General features: G+C 44.9%; 1 protein-coding gene across 2 annotated transcripts in view; it reads right to left on the bottom strand.

The window, feature by feature from the left end:
* The window catches only part of ITGB5 (integrin subunit beta 5), a 122,436-nt gene that overhangs the window by 75,814 nt on the left and 27,714 nt on the right, over nt 1-18,908 (bottom strand). For both annotated transcript variants that reach the window (XR_003420718.2, XM_027061057.2), the window contains exons 4-5: nt 12,386-12,635; nt 1,200-1,368 (exon numbers count right to left, since the gene is read on the bottom strand). Coding sequence is in view for 1 of the 2 variants with exons in the window: in XM_027061057.2 (XP_026916858.2) it covers nt 1,200-1,368; nt 12,386-12,635 (419 nt within the window). In the remaining variant the exon portion in view is untranslated. The remainder of the gene's footprint in view (nt 1-1,199; nt 1,369-12,385; nt 12,636-18,908) is intronic.

An 18,908-nucleotide genomic window follows, 5' to 3' on the forward strand; every position in this document is an offset into this window, starting at 1 on the left:
TGTATTGACCAAAGAAAATGAAAACACTTGAGAAGATCTATGTGTTCTATGTTTAATGCAGCATTATTTACAGTGCCAAGATATGGGGACACCCCAAGTGTCCACTGAGAGATGAATGGATAAAGAGGAAATGGTGTGTGCACACACACATACACATATAATGGAATATTATTCAGCTACACAAAAAGAATGAGATCTTGACATTTGCAACAACATGGATGGGCCTCGAGGGTATAACGCTAAATGAAAGAAGTCGGACAGAGAAAGACACATACCATATGATGTCACTTACATGTGGAATTTAAAAAACAAATCAAACGAACAAACAAATAAACAAAAAGCAGAAATAGACCCAGAGAACAAGCTGATGATTGCCAGAGAGGAAGGCAGTGGGAGAATGGGCCAAATGAGTGAAGGGTCGTGGGAGGTATGGACTTCCAGTTCTGGGAAGAATAATGTACGGAGATCAAAGGCACAGCATAGGGACTGTAGTCAGTGGTATTATAACATGTACTATGATGACAGAGGGTAGCTACTCTTGTGATGAACACAGCATAACACATATGTTTATCAAGTCACTATGTTGTACACCTGAAATTAATGCACCATGTGTCAACTATACCTCAATTAAAACAAAAAGCTATCACCAACGTTCCATTTATCTATTTCACTGGGACTGGAACCTCTCAGAGCATGGGTTCATTTCTGACCTAGGTCTGTGTCCTCCCTCTGGATTCATACACCACAGAAAAGCTGGAGAAAAACAAATAGAAATGCAACCTGAGATGACATGCAGTTCTCTTTTTCAGCCAGATTCGCTAATCCAGCAATCTTTAAGGTTGGCCAAAACTGGGCCAGAAGGCTCAACAGGCCTCATGCATAGGGCTTGAACTTTACCTTTTCCCCCCAAAAGAAGCAAGAATCTAATGCATAAATGCAGAACAGCTGTCTTCTGGCAAAGACAGCGTCCCGTCACATACACATGGCCACACCCTGAAACAGAGACATACACTCGCCCCGACCCATCACTGAGCTCCAGCTGACTTGACTGCTGTAGGTTTCCCCAAAGGTCCCTGAGCTCACCCTCGGATGTAAGAATGGACACGAACCACAGGCTGCGGTGGCTCAAAATCTGCCATCTCCTACCGGCAGGGCCAGTGCCCGCCCACATGTAGAGATGAAACAGAAAGAAAAGTTACCTTGCAGACAGCCGCCTGGAGTATGGCATCAAAGCCTCCTTCGGGAGCATCGCGGTTCCGGGACACCCTCTGTTTCCGAACCTCCTCATTGAAGCTGTCAACTCTGTCTGTAAGGGGCAGCAGATGGCGGAACCCAAAGGATGGGACGCAGTTTGGGAATAACTTGTAACTAGAGAGAAAGAAGAGAAGAGTCACTTTCCATCACTGTAGGTAAATCTTAAGCAACCAAGTACTCTGTGTGTTCACTGAGTGCCTTGAGCAGCAGTAATGAATATTTGCCCAGCACCTACTGTGTGCCCCTGGGACACACAAAGAGAGAGACAACATGGTTCTTACTCTACAAAGGCCAAGACCTACACCACAGGCAAGTCAGCATATCCAGGTTGTATGTGAATGGAATGGACAAATGGTTCGAAAAAAGGAGATAATAGCAGACTACTGCTGTCAGAGGAATACGTCACAGAGATGCCATGCCATGGGCCTTGAAAGATGGGAGGGCCCAGTGGCATGGGCACCATGGCCTGGGCAGCACAGCAGGGAAGGATCTTTTGGGCTAAGAAAGGTGGGCAGTGTCGAGTGAGAGCAGCCTGAACAGAGGTACTGTATGAAAGCAGCTTCCCACATCAACTCTGCTGCTGCCACGTGTTAAAAGATCACATAGAATCCCTTTGAGTGAACCCACTCAGAGACACGAAGGACATCCTGGCACATGAGCAAAAGCTAGTGGAACAGGAATGAAGACATTCTATCTGCTACTTCATTCATTTATAAATATTGTGATGATAAGCGACCAGCTCTCCTAAATGCAACAGAGATCACTCAGAAGCTAACTGTCCTCAGATGGAAAATTAGATGTGGCAATTTGGGAAGAGGCAAGTATTGCGTCTCAATAGCAAGTTAATGCCACGTCTTTCTCCTGCAATACTGGGCGATCTCATCTTCAGTCTGCAGTAGAGATCCTGAGTGGTTCCATCCCTGGAGGAAATTAGATTCCAATTACAGATCTAGGAGTCTCAGCTTGGCATGCAGTCGCTGACACAGGAAGAGAGGCCTTCCATTGTTTCACCAGTGGATTCTCGAGGGGAGAGGGAAGAGGGTCCTGGCCAGAGAGAAGCACACATGCAAGAGCCCCGTGGCAGGAGAGAACACAGGGAGCCCAAGAACAAGGAAGGCCAGTGAAGCTGCAGCGGGGGCAGACAAGGTGAGGATGGGCCAAGGGGAGGCTGAGAAGGCAGACTGAAAGAGACTGTGCAAGTTTGCAGCCACGTTAAGAAAGCCTCTCTTTTAGAACAAAAGATGGAAAAAAAAAAAAAAAAACAACACTAACAGAGAGGCATGGGTGGGGGTGGGGGGGGTGGGGGGAGGGGGGCTGGTTATAATCCAACTTAAGCCTTGTGTATGGAGAGGGAAACAGGCTTAGCAACTGCTAGGGAATCCTGCCTAACTGCAGCCAAGAAGCAGCAGCCAGGGCAGGTCTGGACAGGTTCCCTTCCTCCAAACAAGAGGCAAACTTTGGCTTTCTAAGAGGCCATTCCACTCTCCTTCAGGACCTACAGTGCCTGCTCCATCCACCAGCTACCGCAGCAAACCGGCTCTGGACAGAGTCAACCCCACTGCCATTCTGGCCACGACTCTCTCTGGATGGGGGCGGGAGCTACAGGCTTCATCCATCTGCCTTCCCTTGGCTTCACTCCCTCCTTCTTCCTCAGACTTCACTTGTACCTTGTGCTTGGACAGGACAGACTTTTCTATATATGATCTGGACCATCAAATTTTTTATTCCCATCTCATTTTTCCATGAAGACAAGGTCATGGAAATTATATTCCCGGAGAGAAGAAGGAAATGAGCTGAGGTCCTATTGGTAGTTATTTGACAAATGGACAGGTGCAGGAGGAAGAAAACACACACAAATTTTCCCTTCCTTCAAGCCGCTCCTCCTCTCTGTGTGGTTCTGGTCTACTATGCAGGACTTTGGGAATGTGATTGTTGTCACAGTTGACCAAGTGGGTTGAGGAGAGAAAGGAGAGGAAAAGAATGATAACTGCTGTTCAGCGAGAAAGCCAGGGAAGCTGTGAAAAGCTCACCAAAATTAGCTTGGCATTTTTTACCTTTCCCCTTTTATTCATGCTAACAACATTAAGTAGATATATTTTTACCTGGAGAATTACTATTAAATAATCAGGAAATAGAAAATGTGTTTGCCAGAGAGAAGCCTTCATGGCAGAGAATTTACTACAACCAAATCAGTCATCTCTTTGAGGAAAACAGCTTTGTCACACAGATCCTGCTGCATGTCCCATAGTCACTAAAATACGATGTCCCCTGTGACTATTTAATTTAACCTCTGGCAGAACTGAGTGAAATGAAGGTCTGGGCACTTGGGGGTCTAACTCCAGGAAATGCTCCAACCCCCACCCTGTGTCTGTCTGTAGAGCCCTGTTTGGGGCCATGTATAGGGAGTTATTCCATCAAGGATTATAACCAAAAAGGTAAGTAAAATATATATGCTTAAGTTGCCTGGGGGAGCATGTACGTATGAAAAGTGATTCCAATCTGAAGATGCTAGACCCAGGCAAATCCAGAAAACAATCTATGGCTTCAGGATAATATTGTGGGACAAGCTGACTGGAAACAGCTCCGTCTTAGTCTAAATACAGAACTGCCAAATAACATATAATTTTTCAAAATGCTCATATGTAAATGTTAATATGGAAGCTTAGTGGGGAAATCCCAGCTGCTGGAGATGAAGGAAAAAAAAAAACATTCAACAAATGAGTACAGTTACGAGATGAGGTGGGCCTGGAGTAAGAGCTCATGCCAAAGAGCTCCCGGATGTGCCAGGACGCGACGGAGGTCCTAAGGGTTGGGGGCACGATTCTAATGGGGACGGATGAAGCACTGGAACAGGGCTCTCTTCATAAAGCTAAGCTCTACAAAGAGCTGCCCTGTCACCAAAATGAAAGACACAAATTCCAGCCACTAGCCTGGGAAAGAAGCAAGGAAGAGCCATTCTGGGCCGAGAGCATGATGAATCACCCATAAAAATTGTTAACTCCAGGCTCGAGCAAGTCAGGATTCACTACTTTATGGTGAAGGAACCCCCAAAGGAACAATAAACAGGAAAACTAGTCCCATCGAAACCCGGAGGATCCAGGCAAACACATAACTGCCCTACAAGGATGGGGCTGTGATCCTCGCCCAGAAAACCACCTCGGATGAAGAGGAGCTTATGACAAACTTATGGATCCCGTGAGAAACAAACCACCATGAAGGAATGTCCACAAATGCAACAAACTGAATGATGTGCCGTTCAAGAAACAGAGATAACAGAACGATTTGAAGCACTGTAAATGCAAGGATATTTAAAACATTAAAGGAGAGGAAAGAATACATACCAAAAGCCAGAACAGGATATTATTAGAAGAAAAAAAAAACAAGGCTGTGAAAACAAAACAATATAAAAAACAGAAGTTTGGAAAAAGAACCAAATAAAAACTATAGTCAGTGAAATTCAAATATGAAACTTCAGTGTATGGACTAACCAACTAAAAACCAAAATGGTAAACTAGAAGAAATTTCTTACTAGGGAAATTAGCATTAGAAAATGAAGAGGAGAGGAGCCCCTCAGTGGCTCAGTCAGTTAAGTGTCTGACTCTTGATCTTGGCTCAGGTCATGATCTTACAGGTTCATGTGTTCAAGCCCCAGGTCGGGCTCAGCACCGACAGTGCGGAGTCTGCTTGCCTGCTTGGGATCCTCTCTCCCCCACTCTTTCCCTTCCCCAACTCGTGTGCACGTGTGCATATTCTCTCAGAAATAAATAATAAACATCTTTTTAAAAAAGAAAGAAAATTAAGAAGATAGAGGAATCAAAGAGAAAATGTCTGAGAATTTTCAAGAATAAAGACGTATTCTCCGATTAAACAAGCAGACCAGATTCTGAGCAATGTAAATAAAAGCAAATCCAATCTAGACACATTCATATGTGTATCATTATAGAATATGAAAAGCACAGGAAAATATTAAAAGCCACCAGAGAGAAGGAAAACCATTAGATGGACAGCCACCTTCTCATCAGCCACAGGACATGCCAGAAGACAATGAAATAACACCATCAAGGTGATGAAGGAATACTATGACCCTTGGAAGAAACACAGGGAGGGTAAGGGAAAACATAAATGATGAAGGATGAAATATGTCAGTTTACTTGCCCAGATTTTTGCATGTGTATTTCCATTTTTGTCGTGTGGTGAGAACATTTAAGATCTACTCACTCTCTTCCAAGTATACAAGTGTATGTTCCAAGTATAATATCGTTAACTAGCATCACTGTGCCATACGCTACATCCCCAGGACATACTCATCTTATAACTGGAAATCTGTACCTTTTGACCAACATCTCCATGTTCCCCCCACCTCCCAGCAATTACCAGTCTACTCTGTTTCTGTGAGTTTGGCTTTGTTAGGCCCCACCTATAAATGAGACATGACATGTATTTCAACATAACAGCCCGATACCTAGAGCAAAAGGAAATGTCTTCAGGGCCGGGGATAACAGGCTGCATTAATCCTTCAAATCCTCTATCAGTAAATCCCACATGACTTTTCCCAGTGACACTCTTCCTGTTACTCAAAATAGCAAGTAAACAGATCTTTAATCTGGTGATTAAATGATACTGTGCCTTTTTTCCGATTATGGCAGCCCTGTTACTACTACTTACTCCAGTCCTGGCATTTCTAGCACATTCTAAGATAGGAAGGGATGAATCTAGGATTTTGATCCTTTGGCAAAAACGTCTGGAGCAGGAGGAGGGACAAACCTCAGAAAAGCCCCATGAAAAACCAGCTCTCTTTTCTCTGAGGTGTCCTGTATAGGTGATTAAGTCACTCCTGACTCTATCTTCCCAAAACTTCCTGGGGGCTCTTGCTGTTCCCACTCCCTCAGGGGAGAAAAATCCAACTGAAGGGGCCATCGGAGCTTGAGGAGAACCCCATGACTCTCCTCTGCGCTCTAGCTGAAGGAAAAGAATAGACGAGGATCGCAGGCAGTGTGCACCGGGCCAGGGATGAAAGGCAGACAAGGGAGGCAGGCCAGCTGTGCGACATGAAGAGTGGTAAGGACAGCAGCAGCCGAGCATGTGGTACAAACCCAGCTCCAACAGACCTGCCCGCTGTTCTAGAAAACCTGGAAATCCTGGTTATTCTTGGTCAAATCTTCTAACAAAGCACACACAGGCTGGATCAGGTATAGGGACAGCCACCGTTTGCTGTTCTCCCCAGGAACAGCGGGAATCTCTGGGACCCAGGACACCACATGCATTCCACTGCCTGGCCGTGCGGAGATAAACCTCAGCCTGCTCACTGAGCCAGAGTGACTCCCTGATGCGGTGCCCAGCTTACAGAAGAGAGATTTGCATGACTCGGCCCTGCTGTTTCCTTCAGAACTCCTGTTCTTCACTAGATTTCCTGCCTTGCGAGTCTTTCAGGGTGCCTGTGCTCACTGAGAAGACTTTTACGCCTACAATTGGTTCTGCCTTCCAGGCCTTCAAGAGGGACTCTGGATAAATTGTGCGTGATAACCCTGAATATCTGAATGGTGAGTCTCCAGAGATAGTCCCCTCCATCCTCTCTGGGCTGCCAATCTAGCACATCTTATAGTGAATGGATGGTCCTGGGGAAGTGACCGTGGAGATATACCCTGTCTGTCCAGAAACAGGGCCCAATCAGAAGGCAGAGGTGAAAAGAAGCAGACAGAATCACTCTTAGGGATGAACTGAAAAAGGCTTTGGTTAAGCTGCTGTTGTACCTGGTAAGAAGCAAAACTCCAACATCAGGTCATGGCACTGAGACTCAGCTGAAAAGGCCTTGGAGATGGGACCAAAGTAATAATAATGCCAGAGGCCACCTGTGGCCAGGAGGAAGCTAAACCCAGCAAATGATGACACCTGGGCCTCTTCACAGTTAAGGAACTTAGAATTGCTTTTGTATTTAAACCTTTTTCTTATCTATTATCTTCCCCACCATTGTGTCAGTTCCCAACCCCTGGGGAACACGTAAGGGAGCTTCTAGGAGATTTACAGAAAATTAGGAAAGATTCCGGAAAACATACATTACCAGCATAAACACCACTGCATCCTGAGCACCCAGCCAAACCCAGGCCTGGGAGCTGTTGAGGTTGTGGAAGATTAGCTGGGGAGCTGGGCAGGCTCAGGGGCTTAGGAACAGCTCTCTTCCCCCCAGGGGCAGCCAAGTAACCCAAGAACTGAAAATGCCACCACAGGTGGAAGGTCCTGGATCCGAGTCACCGCTGAAAGGAGAGCTGCCGTGGAAACCAGTTCAGGCCTCATCAGAGTTTGTACAAGCAAGAAAGACACTCTGATGGTGCTGAGCCACTGAGATTTGGGGGCTATGTTACTGTTGCATCACTTAACATTACCCTTAGGCAAGCGCCTTGAAGGTCGGGTTGTTTGGGGATGGGCGTTTGTCCTCAGACTCAGGTAAAGCCTCTGTGTGGTCATGTGATTTGAATTCGGAAAAAGCAAGCACCATATTAATGGGAATGCAGACTCTAAAACTAGTTTGTCTGGACTCTTACCCCAAATCTACCCCTTACAAGTTGTGTAATCTTAGGTAAGTGGTTTATCCTAAGCCTTGGTTGGCTCACATAAATCTTAGAGACCTCAAAAGATTGCCATCAGACTTGAATGAGATAATCCACATGGTTCAAGGCATATAGTACAGTGCCTGATGCTTGGTAAGAATCTCAGTCTTAGCAGCTTCTTATCTAATAAGTATTCTGGGGTCTTACATCCCAAAGCCTAACTAAAGTTGTATGTGGGGATGAGAAAGAAAAACTTGGAAGTTACCACTCATTGTAACCCTGCCCACATCATCCTGACATTTACAGGAACACTCGTAAGACTAGAAAGGAAACAAACCAACCTTGTAGAGGTTGCCTTGGGGGAGTTGGAGGCTGTGACCCTCCACCCCACACACAAACACACCATGGCAGAGTCCTGTCCACCAATCCTGTTTCCTCTTCTTCCTGAGCACAACTGAACTGGTTTCCAGCTTCATTGCTAGAATTCCATCGTGTCTGATAAAGTGCAGAAGTGGCAAAGGCTATTCACTCGTGGCCCATAAGCTCCTCCTATGAGCGTCTGCCCAGGCACAACGACCCTAAAAGCCACATGTAGAAGATAGAGGAGTACAGGGTGGGCAGAGCAAGGGTCCCTGAGTCACCGCGTGGAAGGGAGGTGTCCACTGGATTTAGGTAAGCAGGAAATAAACTTCTATCACGACACACTTTTCGATTTATTTGTTGGAGCAGTTAGAAATTCCTGCTGTCTGAACTAGACCCACAAACGTATGGCCAACTCATCTTTGACAAAGCAGGAAAGAATATCCAATGGAAAAAAGACAGTCTCTTTAACAAATGGTGCTGGGAGAACTGGACAGCAACATGCAGAAGGTTGAAACTAGACCACTTTCTCACACCATTGCCAAAAATAAACTCAAAATGGATAAAGGACCTGAATGTGAGACAGGAAACCATCAAAACCTTAGAGGAGAAAGCAGGAAAAGACCTCTCTGACCTCAGCCATAGCAATCTCTTACTCAACACATCCCCAAAGGCAAGGGAATTAAAAGCAAAAGTGAATTACTGGGACCTTATGAAGATAAAAAGCTTCTGCACAGCAAAGGAAACAACCAACAAAACTAAAAGGCAACCAACGGAATGGGAAAAGATATTTGCAAATGACATATCGGATAAAGGGCTAGTATCCAAAATCTATAAAGAACTCACCAAACTCCACACCTGAAAAACAAATAACCCAGTGAAGAAATGGGCAGAAAACATGAATAGACACTTCTCTAAAGAAGACATCCGGATGGCCAACAGGCACATGAAAAGATGTTCAGCGTCGCTCCTTATCAGGGAAATACAAATCAAAACCACACTCAGGTATCACCTCACGCCAGTCAGAGTGGCCAAAATGAACAAATCAGAAGACTATAGATGCTGGAGAGGATGTGGAGAAACGGGAACCCTCTTGCACTGTTGGTGGGAATGCAAATTGGTGCAGCCGCTCTGGAAAGCAGTGTGGAGGTTCCTCAGAAAATTAAAAATAGACCTACCCTATGACCCAGCAATAGCACTGCTAGGAATTTATCCAAGGGATACAGGAGTACTGATGCATAGGGGCACTTGTACCCCAATGTTCATAGCAGCACTCTCAACAATAGCCAAATTATGGAAAGAGCCTAAATGTCCATCAACTGATGAATGGATAAAGAAATTGTGGTTTATATACACAATGGAATACTACATGGCAATGAGAAAAAATGAAATATGGCCTTTTGTAGCAACGTGGATGGAACTGGAGAGTGTGATGCTAAGTGCAATAAGCCATACAGAGAACGACAGATACCATATGGTTTCACTCTTATGTGGATCCTGAGAAACTTAACAGGAACCCATGGGGGAGGGGAAGGAAAAAAAAAAAAAAGAGGTTAGAGTGGGAGAGAGCCAAAGCATAAGAGACTGTTAAAAACTGAGAACAAACTGAGGGTTGATGGGGGGTGGGAGGGAGGAGAGGGTGGGTGATGGGTATTGAAGAGCGCACCTTTTGGGATGAGCACTGGGTGTTGTATGGAAACCAATTTGACAATAAATTTCATATATAAAATAAAAAAAAAAAAAAGAAATTCCTGCTGTCTGATAATCTGTCAAATATTTTCCAATTCAAGTACTTGACTTATGTTGGAAAAAACAAAATCATACCTTTATTTTTTTTTAATTTTTTTTTAATGTTTTTATTTATTTTTGAGACAGAGAGAGACAGAGCATGAACGGGGGAGGGTCAGAGAGAGAGGGAGACACAGAATCCGAAACAGGCTCCAGGCTCTGGGCTGTCAGCACAGAGCCTAATGCAGGGCTCGAACTCACAGACTGTGATATCATGACCTGAGCCGAAGTCGGATGCTTAACCAACTGAGCCACCGAGGCGCCCCCAAAATCATACCTTTAAAACCCAGGACTTCCATTTCATTTTGCCAAGGTAAGTTATATTTACATAACAGGGACAGATTTTGAATTCACTTATCCCCAAGCACCTCAGTTTACCCCAAGCAAGAGGAAAGGTTACACTGTTCTGCCTGCTCCCTCCCTGAACCTGGGTGTCCACTTACTGAAAACATTGTCTAAAATCACTCAATGTAGAGGGACGCCTGGGAGGTTCCGTTGGATTAGCATTTGACTCTTGGTTTCGGCTCAGGTCATGATCTCACAGTTTTGTGAGTTCAAGCCCCACTCTGGGCTCTGCGCTGGCAGCATGGAGCCTGCTTGGGATTCTGTCTCTCTCCCTCTTTCTCTGCCCCTCCCCCACTCACACTGTCTATGTCTCTCTCAAAATGAATAAATAAGCTTAAAAATAAATAAATATGGCACAAAAACAGACACTCAGATCAATGGAACAGAACAGAGAACCCAGAAATGGACCCACAAACGTATGGCCAACTAATCTTTGACAAAGCAGCGAAGAATATCCAATGGAATAAAGACAGTCTCTTCAGCAAGTGGTGCTGGGAAAACTGGACAGCGACATGCTGAAGGATGAACCTGGACCACTTTCTTACCCCATACACAAAAATAAACTCAAAATGGATGAAAGACCTAAACTTAAGACAGGAAGCCATCAAAATCCTCGAGGAGAAAGCAGGCAAAAACCTCTATGACCTCAGCCGCAGCAACTTCTTACTCAGCAGGTCTCCGGAGGCAAGGGAAACAAAAGCAAAAAAGGAACTCTTGGGACCTCATCCTTCACTTCTGCACAGTGAAGGAAACAATCAGCAAAACTAAAAGGCAACCGATGGAATGGCAGAAGATATTTGCAAAGGTTTAGTATCCAAAATCTATAAAGAATTTATCAAACTCAACACCCAAAAAACAAAGAATCCAGTGAAGAAATGGGCAAAAGACATGAATACACACTTCTCCAAAGGAGACATCCAGATGCCTAACAGACATGTGAAAAAATGCTCAATATCACTCATCATCTGGGAAATGCAAATCAAAACCACAATGAGATACTACCTCACACCTGTCAGAATGGCTAACATTAACAACTCAGGCAACAACAGATGTTGGCGAGGATGCGGAGAGAGAGGATCTCTTTTGCACTGCCGGTGGGAATGCAAACTGGTGCAGCCACTCTGGAAAACAGGATGGAGGTTCCTCAAAAAACTAAAACTACAACTACCCTATGACCTAGCAATTGTACTACTAGGCATCTATCCAAGGGATACAGGTATGCTGTTTTGAAGGGGCACATGTACCCCAAAGTTTACAGCAGCGCTATTGACAATAGCCAAAGTATGGAAAGAGCCCAAATGTCCATCGATGAATGAATGGATAAAGGATAAAGAAGATGTCATATATATACATACATACGTACATACATATATATATATATATATACATATATACATATATATATGCATACATACACATACACACACACATACACAAAATGGAGTATTAGTGGGCAAACAGCAAAATGGAAATCTTGCCATTTGCAACTACGTGGATGGAACTAGAGGTATTATACTAAGTGAAATTCATCAGAGAAAGACAAATATCATATGACTTCACTCATATGTGGAATTTAAGATACAAAACAGATGAACATAAGGGAAGGGAAGCAAAAATTATATATAAACAGAGAGGGGGACAAAACATAAGAGACTCTTAAATATAGTGAACAAACAGAGGGTTACTGGAGGGGTTGTGGGAGGGGGAATGGGCTAAATGGGTAAGAGGCATTAAGGAATCTACTCCTGAAATCATTATTGCACTATATGCTAACTAACTTGGATGTAAATTAAAAATAAATAAATTAAAAATACAGACATACATACATACATAAAACCTCTCAATGTAGAAAACAGTGCTACATCAGGCAGGAAAACAAATGAGCTATGATCATTATGCCTTCCCACAGCCTTGCAACAGTTCACGTCTTCACACACAGTTGGGGAGACAGGACTAGGTCATCACTGATCAGATTAAACACTGAAGCCTGCCCCATCCCCCAATATGCCTTCCCTAGTCCTTTCTTTGGGTTTTCCTGCTACTCCATTCCCCCTACACTTAAATACCCAGCAGAAGGATGACTGGTCACTCACCCAATGCATGGATTGGTCTGGTACCTCGGTGCTGTGTAGGAGAAAGGGGAGATGTTCTTGTCTACAAAAGACCCGAACCCCAACCGGAAGTTGCTGGTGAGCTTCCTCATCTCCTCAGCCAGCTTGGTGCCCAGGTTTCGGATGCTGTCCAAGTCATCCTTCATGGACAGGGAGAGGTCCATCAGGTAGTACAAGTCCACAGGGTAATCCTCCACCTGTCGAACCTGCAGCTGGAAGGTAGTCTTATCGCCTGTGCCAACAGAGAGGCCACGCAATTAGAGGTCATCCAACTCACTGGGAGCTGAAGGGATGGATTTTGCTTTCAAAGCTGGTCCCCCTCTTACTTTTCTTTAGTGACCACATGCCTCTCAAAAGAAATATTGTTCTTAAAAAAAAAAAGAAGAAAATATTTTTCTTGGAAGAAGAGTAACTGAAGGGAATATGGTGTTGAGGGTGAAGTTCTAGGTTCTCCTTCCAAATAATTTGCTCGGCATTTTTGAGGAAACTCCTTAACAACAAGTCTCCCCAGTGGTGTTCTGTTTTGTCAACAAAAGGACTCTTGGGCAGTTGATGGATAATGGACCAGACAATTTCATGGCCACAGATTAGGTGAGAGTTAACCCACCAACCTGCACCAACTTCAGGGAAAGGAGAAGCCAAGGTGGGAATGTGGCCAGGAGGAGACTGCCAAGGTGTGTATGAAACAGAAAACAGGGAAGAAATAAACAAAAGGAGGTACGGGAACGAGTAAGAACTGAGGGTGAAGGGAGAGAGGTATAAGGCAAGCGAGAGCAGGAACACACTGTCACTTAAAATACACCCAAAGGGCAAAAACATTTTTGCTTGTGCCATGTCTCCTATTTCTACTTTCCTAGGCATTTATAGGCAACAGTATTTAGTTCTTGGGAATATTTGACATTTTGGGATATCATAGACACAAATTATTATCATTAGAAACTATATGTACAGGCGTGCCTGGGTGGCTCAGTTGGTTGAGCATCCAACCCTTGACTTTGGCTCAGGTCATGATCGCAGGGTCATGGGATCAAGCCCCTTGCCAGGCTCCACTCTGGGCACAGAGCCTGCTTGAGATTCTCTGTCTCTCCCTCTGCCCCTCTCCCCTGTTCATGTGCTCTCTTGCACTCACTGTCTCTAAAGTAAAAAGAAAAAAAAATAAGTTATATGTATAAATACAGGAAGACAGATTCTAAATTTTAGCACCATCAAAACGAAGGGGGAGAAGAAAAGAAAGAAAGAAAACACTACTAGATTTGTCTACCAGCTACAAGAAAAAGAAAATAATTCTTGGTTGTAAAATAAGAGTCAGAGACAGAGGAAAGAGGAATTAATTCAGAGAAAATGAACAAAGAGAAAAGCCAGGGTCTGGGAGGCGTGGCCCTCTGCAATGTCACCTCCCAGGGTTTACAGAAAGACCCAAGTCAGTGCAGCAACCAGGGGACCCATGCCAGGATAATTATCCTACATCATTTCATAGGCTCTAAAAACACATCATTTAGAACCGACTTCAAGAGGCAATCATACCAAGTAATTCTATCTGTCCTTGAGCTTATCAGTTTTTCAGAGGCACCAAGATGTCCTTGAACTCTCTAGGTAGGGTTGCTGCACACACACATTTGAAATCTGGACATACTCGTGTATTCAGAAGGGCATAGTGAGGCTGGCCTCTCCTGCCCACAGAGTCCACACCTGGTGGTGGCAGTCACCTCTCAGAGAAGCTGGTCTCCCTGAACGCGCCCGATCTCGTCTGATCTCAGAAGCTAAGCAGGGTCGGGCCTGGTTAGTACTTGGATGGGAGAGAAGCTGGTCTCCCATCTCGAGCTGACAACCAGCAAGCTGAAGGCTTCTTGAACTTGGAGGATAGGGACCCCAATCCCATGTGCTCCTTCTCCTTCTCCCACCCCAGACAAGTCGCATTATATTAACTAGACCATGCAGATTCAGATGACCGAAAGATTTCAATCCAAGTTCCAGCTCGGTCCCTCAACTAGGGGAGCAACCTGAGCCTGTGTCCTTAGATCAACAATGGAAATAATAACAGCACAGCACTGATTAAGCCTATGAAGCGCTCATTTGAAGAGCAGTGTTTGGTAAGCAGTAATGCCTGCACAAATGAAGTATAATTATTATAATTACTATTTTTTGCCTGAGTGACAGCACTGAGCCTGCTTCCCGGGACTTGTCTTTGCATGTCCTGTCCTCGCCTCCTCAAGACTGATGCAGTTTGGGTTGTCTGTTCATAGGAGCCTATTTTTAAAAACCATCAGAGTCTGACTCAAGCTGAGGAATGTTGGAGATTTCTTCCAGAATGAATTCTAGACTGCTGTAATGTCTGCCTCTGGCTCCCATCAGGCAGACAGAGCAGGTCCCTGCTCTGAGCCCCTCCCAGCCCTGGATGCCACATCACAGTGGGGGAGGGGCAGGAGGGAAGAGAACTTGGGGGAAGGGAGAACCTCCTTGGTCTTTGTGTGGGCAGACCACAGACCCCAAATGGGCAGAGCCTATAATCATGTCTGCTCTGTCCAATCCCATGACCTCTTGGCAGAGTCTTCTACATTTTCTGTCCATCTGTGCCCTTCCCCCCAACTTCCCAACTACATCTTCTTTTATCCAGAATCCACTTCTACCTTTTTGTGGATTATGAGTAATGAACAGATGAGGACTTTAGGACCAGAGAGCGGAGAACAGGCTTGGACTTGGGAGGCACCCCTGGGAGGGAAGAGGGCACCAGATTTGGAGAGCAAGAGCTGGCTTAAAATCCAGACCTTGTCACCCAGAACCTGGAAGACTTCAGGCTCCTCTAAATTTGCTCCTCAGTTTCTGGATCAGTAAAATGGGAGGATGTTAATTACTGTGGGGATCAAAGGACACAATGTATCCTAACACCACACAAATGCTTGTACACAAGGAAAACCTCCCCTGGGTTCCCCCAAAAGTCAGTTATTAAAACAATTTCCGGGGCACCTGGGTGGCTCAGTCGGTTAAGCATCCGACTTCAGCTCAGGTCACAATCTCGCGGTCCGTGAGTTTGAGCCCCACATCGGGCTCTGGGCTGATGGCTCAGAGCCTGGAGCCTGCTTTGGATTCTGTGTCTCCCTCTCTCTCTGCCCCTCCCCCATTCATGTTCTGTCTCTCTCTGTCTCAAAAATAAATAAACGTTAAAAAAACAAATAAATAAATAAAATAAAGCAATTTCCCCTAATGACAAAAAGGGAGATAGAAAATTCTGCCAGGAACTTAATTGTGAACAGCTCTAGCCTTGGGTATTAAATTTTAACTCCACATTTTTCAGGCATGAAAGCAAAAAGACAAACAAGGTATGATATACACGTTTGTGTGAGTTAAGGTGGCATCTACTCTGAAGTCAGAAATCTCTTTGGCATCATATTCTGAGGGAAACTGATTACCTTAAAAAGCACACATGGGGGGCTGCAAATATTAAAAAGAAGTATTTCTCCCAGTTTTCCAAAAACTGAAGGATATAAGAAAGAGGGTAGTATGATTAGGGTTCAGAATGAGGGTTTACTGCTATGTCAACTCCACCTGATTTTTAAAAATTAATTAATTAATTAATTTATGTATTTATTTATTTATTTTAATGTTTATTCACTTTTGAGAGACAGACAGAGAGAGAGAGAGACAGAGAGCAAGCAGGGGGTGGGGGGAGAGAGAGAGAGAGAGAGGGAGACACAATCCAAAGCAGGCTCCAGGCTCTGAGCTGTCTGCACAGAGCCTGACACGGGGCTCGAACCCACAAACTATGAGATCATGACCTGAGCTGAAGTCGGAAGTTTAACCTACTGAGCCCCACTATACCTGATTTTAAATGCCACAAACTCCTGAGGGGGCCTTGGCAATATTGGGATGTCCCATCAGCAGATTTTGGAAGGAAGGACATTCCTGGGCCAATTCTCAGCGTGAGTGCTAAGTGTGGGAGTTAAGCAGCTGTGCACTAGCTCCCCTACAAGCAAGGCCTCCAAGGTCAGCCGACTGAAGGAGAGGCCACTGCCACGTGCAGAGAGAAAGTCTGGGACCCATTTTCCATCTTTGGGCACACTTCCAGAACCATGCAAACTTAGATACACTCTGGCAACACATCCAACCACACAGCTCTGCACCACCGGAGACCTGTCACTTTCATGCATCCAGCAGAGCCCTTATCAACTTCACCATGAGCGCTCCATCAGTGCCCGCTTCTGGCGACACCATCCCAGCCCACATGCCCCCCTGCCCCACTCCAGGTCAGACCACTACAGGCTCATCATCCCCTGTGGCTTTACCCCTCCTCTCTGGGGCCATTCCACAGGACCCCCATTTCACCAGCAGCAGGATCAAACAAATGGAACAAAGCACACCCCCCAAAACAGCCAAGCACCTCGCACCTGCCCTGCAAGCAGGCCCTCTCATGTCCTGGTTTTTCCCATTTCCAAAGCTCCCAGCTCTGGCGGTGCTTTGCACAAAATGCCTACCTCTTGCTCAGGTTCCCCCACTGTAGTCAAGTATCAACCATCTGCTTGAAATGTACTTTCACACTTTGTTTTCTCTCTGCTGCCCCTTCAATAAGAAGTGGAGACAGTGAAGGTAGGGATTCCACCAAGAATCCCTGGTGTGTTTAAGATCGATTTTTGTTCAAACATTCAGACAAAGCAGTATTCCAACCGACAGAGATGCGTGCCATCCCCAAATGAATGTAAGTAGTTTTTGATTCCCCAGAAATACCCTTCTGTGCCAAAAATTGAAAGAAAGAAAGAAGGGACCCCTTAAAATCAGGTATATTGCAAACAGGACCTACAGGGAATTAGGGCCCAGGTGCATACCTCAGGACTCTCATCTAGCTCTTCTGTTTACTGTAGCCGAAGGTAATTAGCATCCAAGAATTAAATCCAGACATGGAGCCAAAGAATTGCTTCCCTGGTCAAGGACAAGGCTGGTGTGCTGCAACCCACCCCACTCCTCAGCCCAGAATTCTGACTCTTGACAGATGGAACCCAGGAAGGCACCACATGAAGATACAGTTGGCCTCTACAGTGTCCAACCCCGAGCACCAGGGCTTGGCATCCCTAGTGTCCTTGAAAATAACCTTGTCTTGGGCCATTTGGGCTTACAAGTACCATAGACTGGATGGCTTTTAAACAACAGAAATTTCGGGGCGCCTGGGTGGCTCAGTCGGTTGAGCGTCCGACTTCGCTCAGGTCACGATCTCACGGTCCGTGAGTTCGAGCCCCGCATCAGGCTCTGTGCTGACAGCTCAGAGCCTGGAGCCTGCTTCAGATTCTGTGTCTCCCTCTCTCTCTGGCCCTCCCCCCGTTCATGCTGTCTCTCTCTGTCTCAAAAATAAATAAATGTTAAAAAAAAATTTTTTTTAAATAAAAATAAACAACAGAAATTTCTCTCTCACAGTCCTGAAGCCTTCAAGTCCAAGATCAACATGCCAGCATGGTTGAGTTCTGGTGAGAATCCTCTTCTGGGATGCAGACTGCTGACTTCTTGCTGTTTCCTCACAGGGAGCCCTCTGCAGTCTTTTATAAATTCAAAGCAGTAATACCAATCACGAGGGCTCTGTCCTCATGCCTTAATCACTTCCCAAGGCCCTAACACCTCCTGATACAATCACACTGGGGGTTAGATTTCAATTTATAAATGTTGGGGGCAGGGCGCCTGGGTAGCTCAGTCGGTTAAGAGTCTGACTCTTGGTTTCGGCTCAGGTCATGATCTCATGATTCATGAGTTTAAGCCCCACCATCGGGCTCTGTGCAGACAGCACAGAACCTGGTTGGGATTCTCTCTCTGCCCCTCCCCTGTTTGTGTTCTCTGTCTCTGTCTCTGTCTCTCTCTCAAAATGAATAAACTTAAAAATAAAAATAAATAAATAAACTTTGGAGGGAGGCCATAAACATTCCATCTATAGCCAACCTCTTATCTACCCACCATGAAGTCTTTCTTAGTCTTTTTAATAAAGTATATACTCTGTCATTCTGGGTGGCAGAAGCAATCTGTAAGTCAGGTAACTGGCATCCCCAAAGTAGAACCGGGAGGAGGGGGAAAAAAAGCACAGACACGGACTGGCAGGAAACCCATCTCAAAATCAACCAATCACCTGTAGTTTAGTTAATAGTGCTGTACCAATGTCAGTTTCCTAGTTTCAGTAATATACTTTGGTTATGTAACATGTTATCAGGGAACACTAGGAAGGGTATAAAAAACTCTATTACTTTTGCAACTTCTTGTGAACCTAAAATTATTTCAAAATAAAGCACACGAAAAAACAAACTACTGGTCAATGAGCTAAAGGATCGAGGCAAATGATGACTTAAGTAAATCCCTTCTAACTGCCCCAGTGCTTCAACCTACCTATGGCCTTTTATTCACCATTTCAATAACCTTTATTCCAAAGTTTACATCCTTTGTTAAGAATTTTTTAAGGTTGTTATCCTCACATACAGTTCCAGGACTGAAAACAAAATGGAAAACATGATCCTGTGTTTACACAAACTCTTGCTTAAAG

This window comes from Acinonyx jubatus, chromosome C2 (assembly GCF_027475565.1).
Source record: "Acinonyx jubatus isolate Ajub_Pintada_27869175 chromosome C2, VMU_Ajub_asm_v1.0, whole genome shotgun sequence".
Lineage (NCBI taxonomy): Eukaryota > Metazoa > Chordata > Mammalia > Carnivora > Felidae > Acinonyx > Acinonyx jubatus.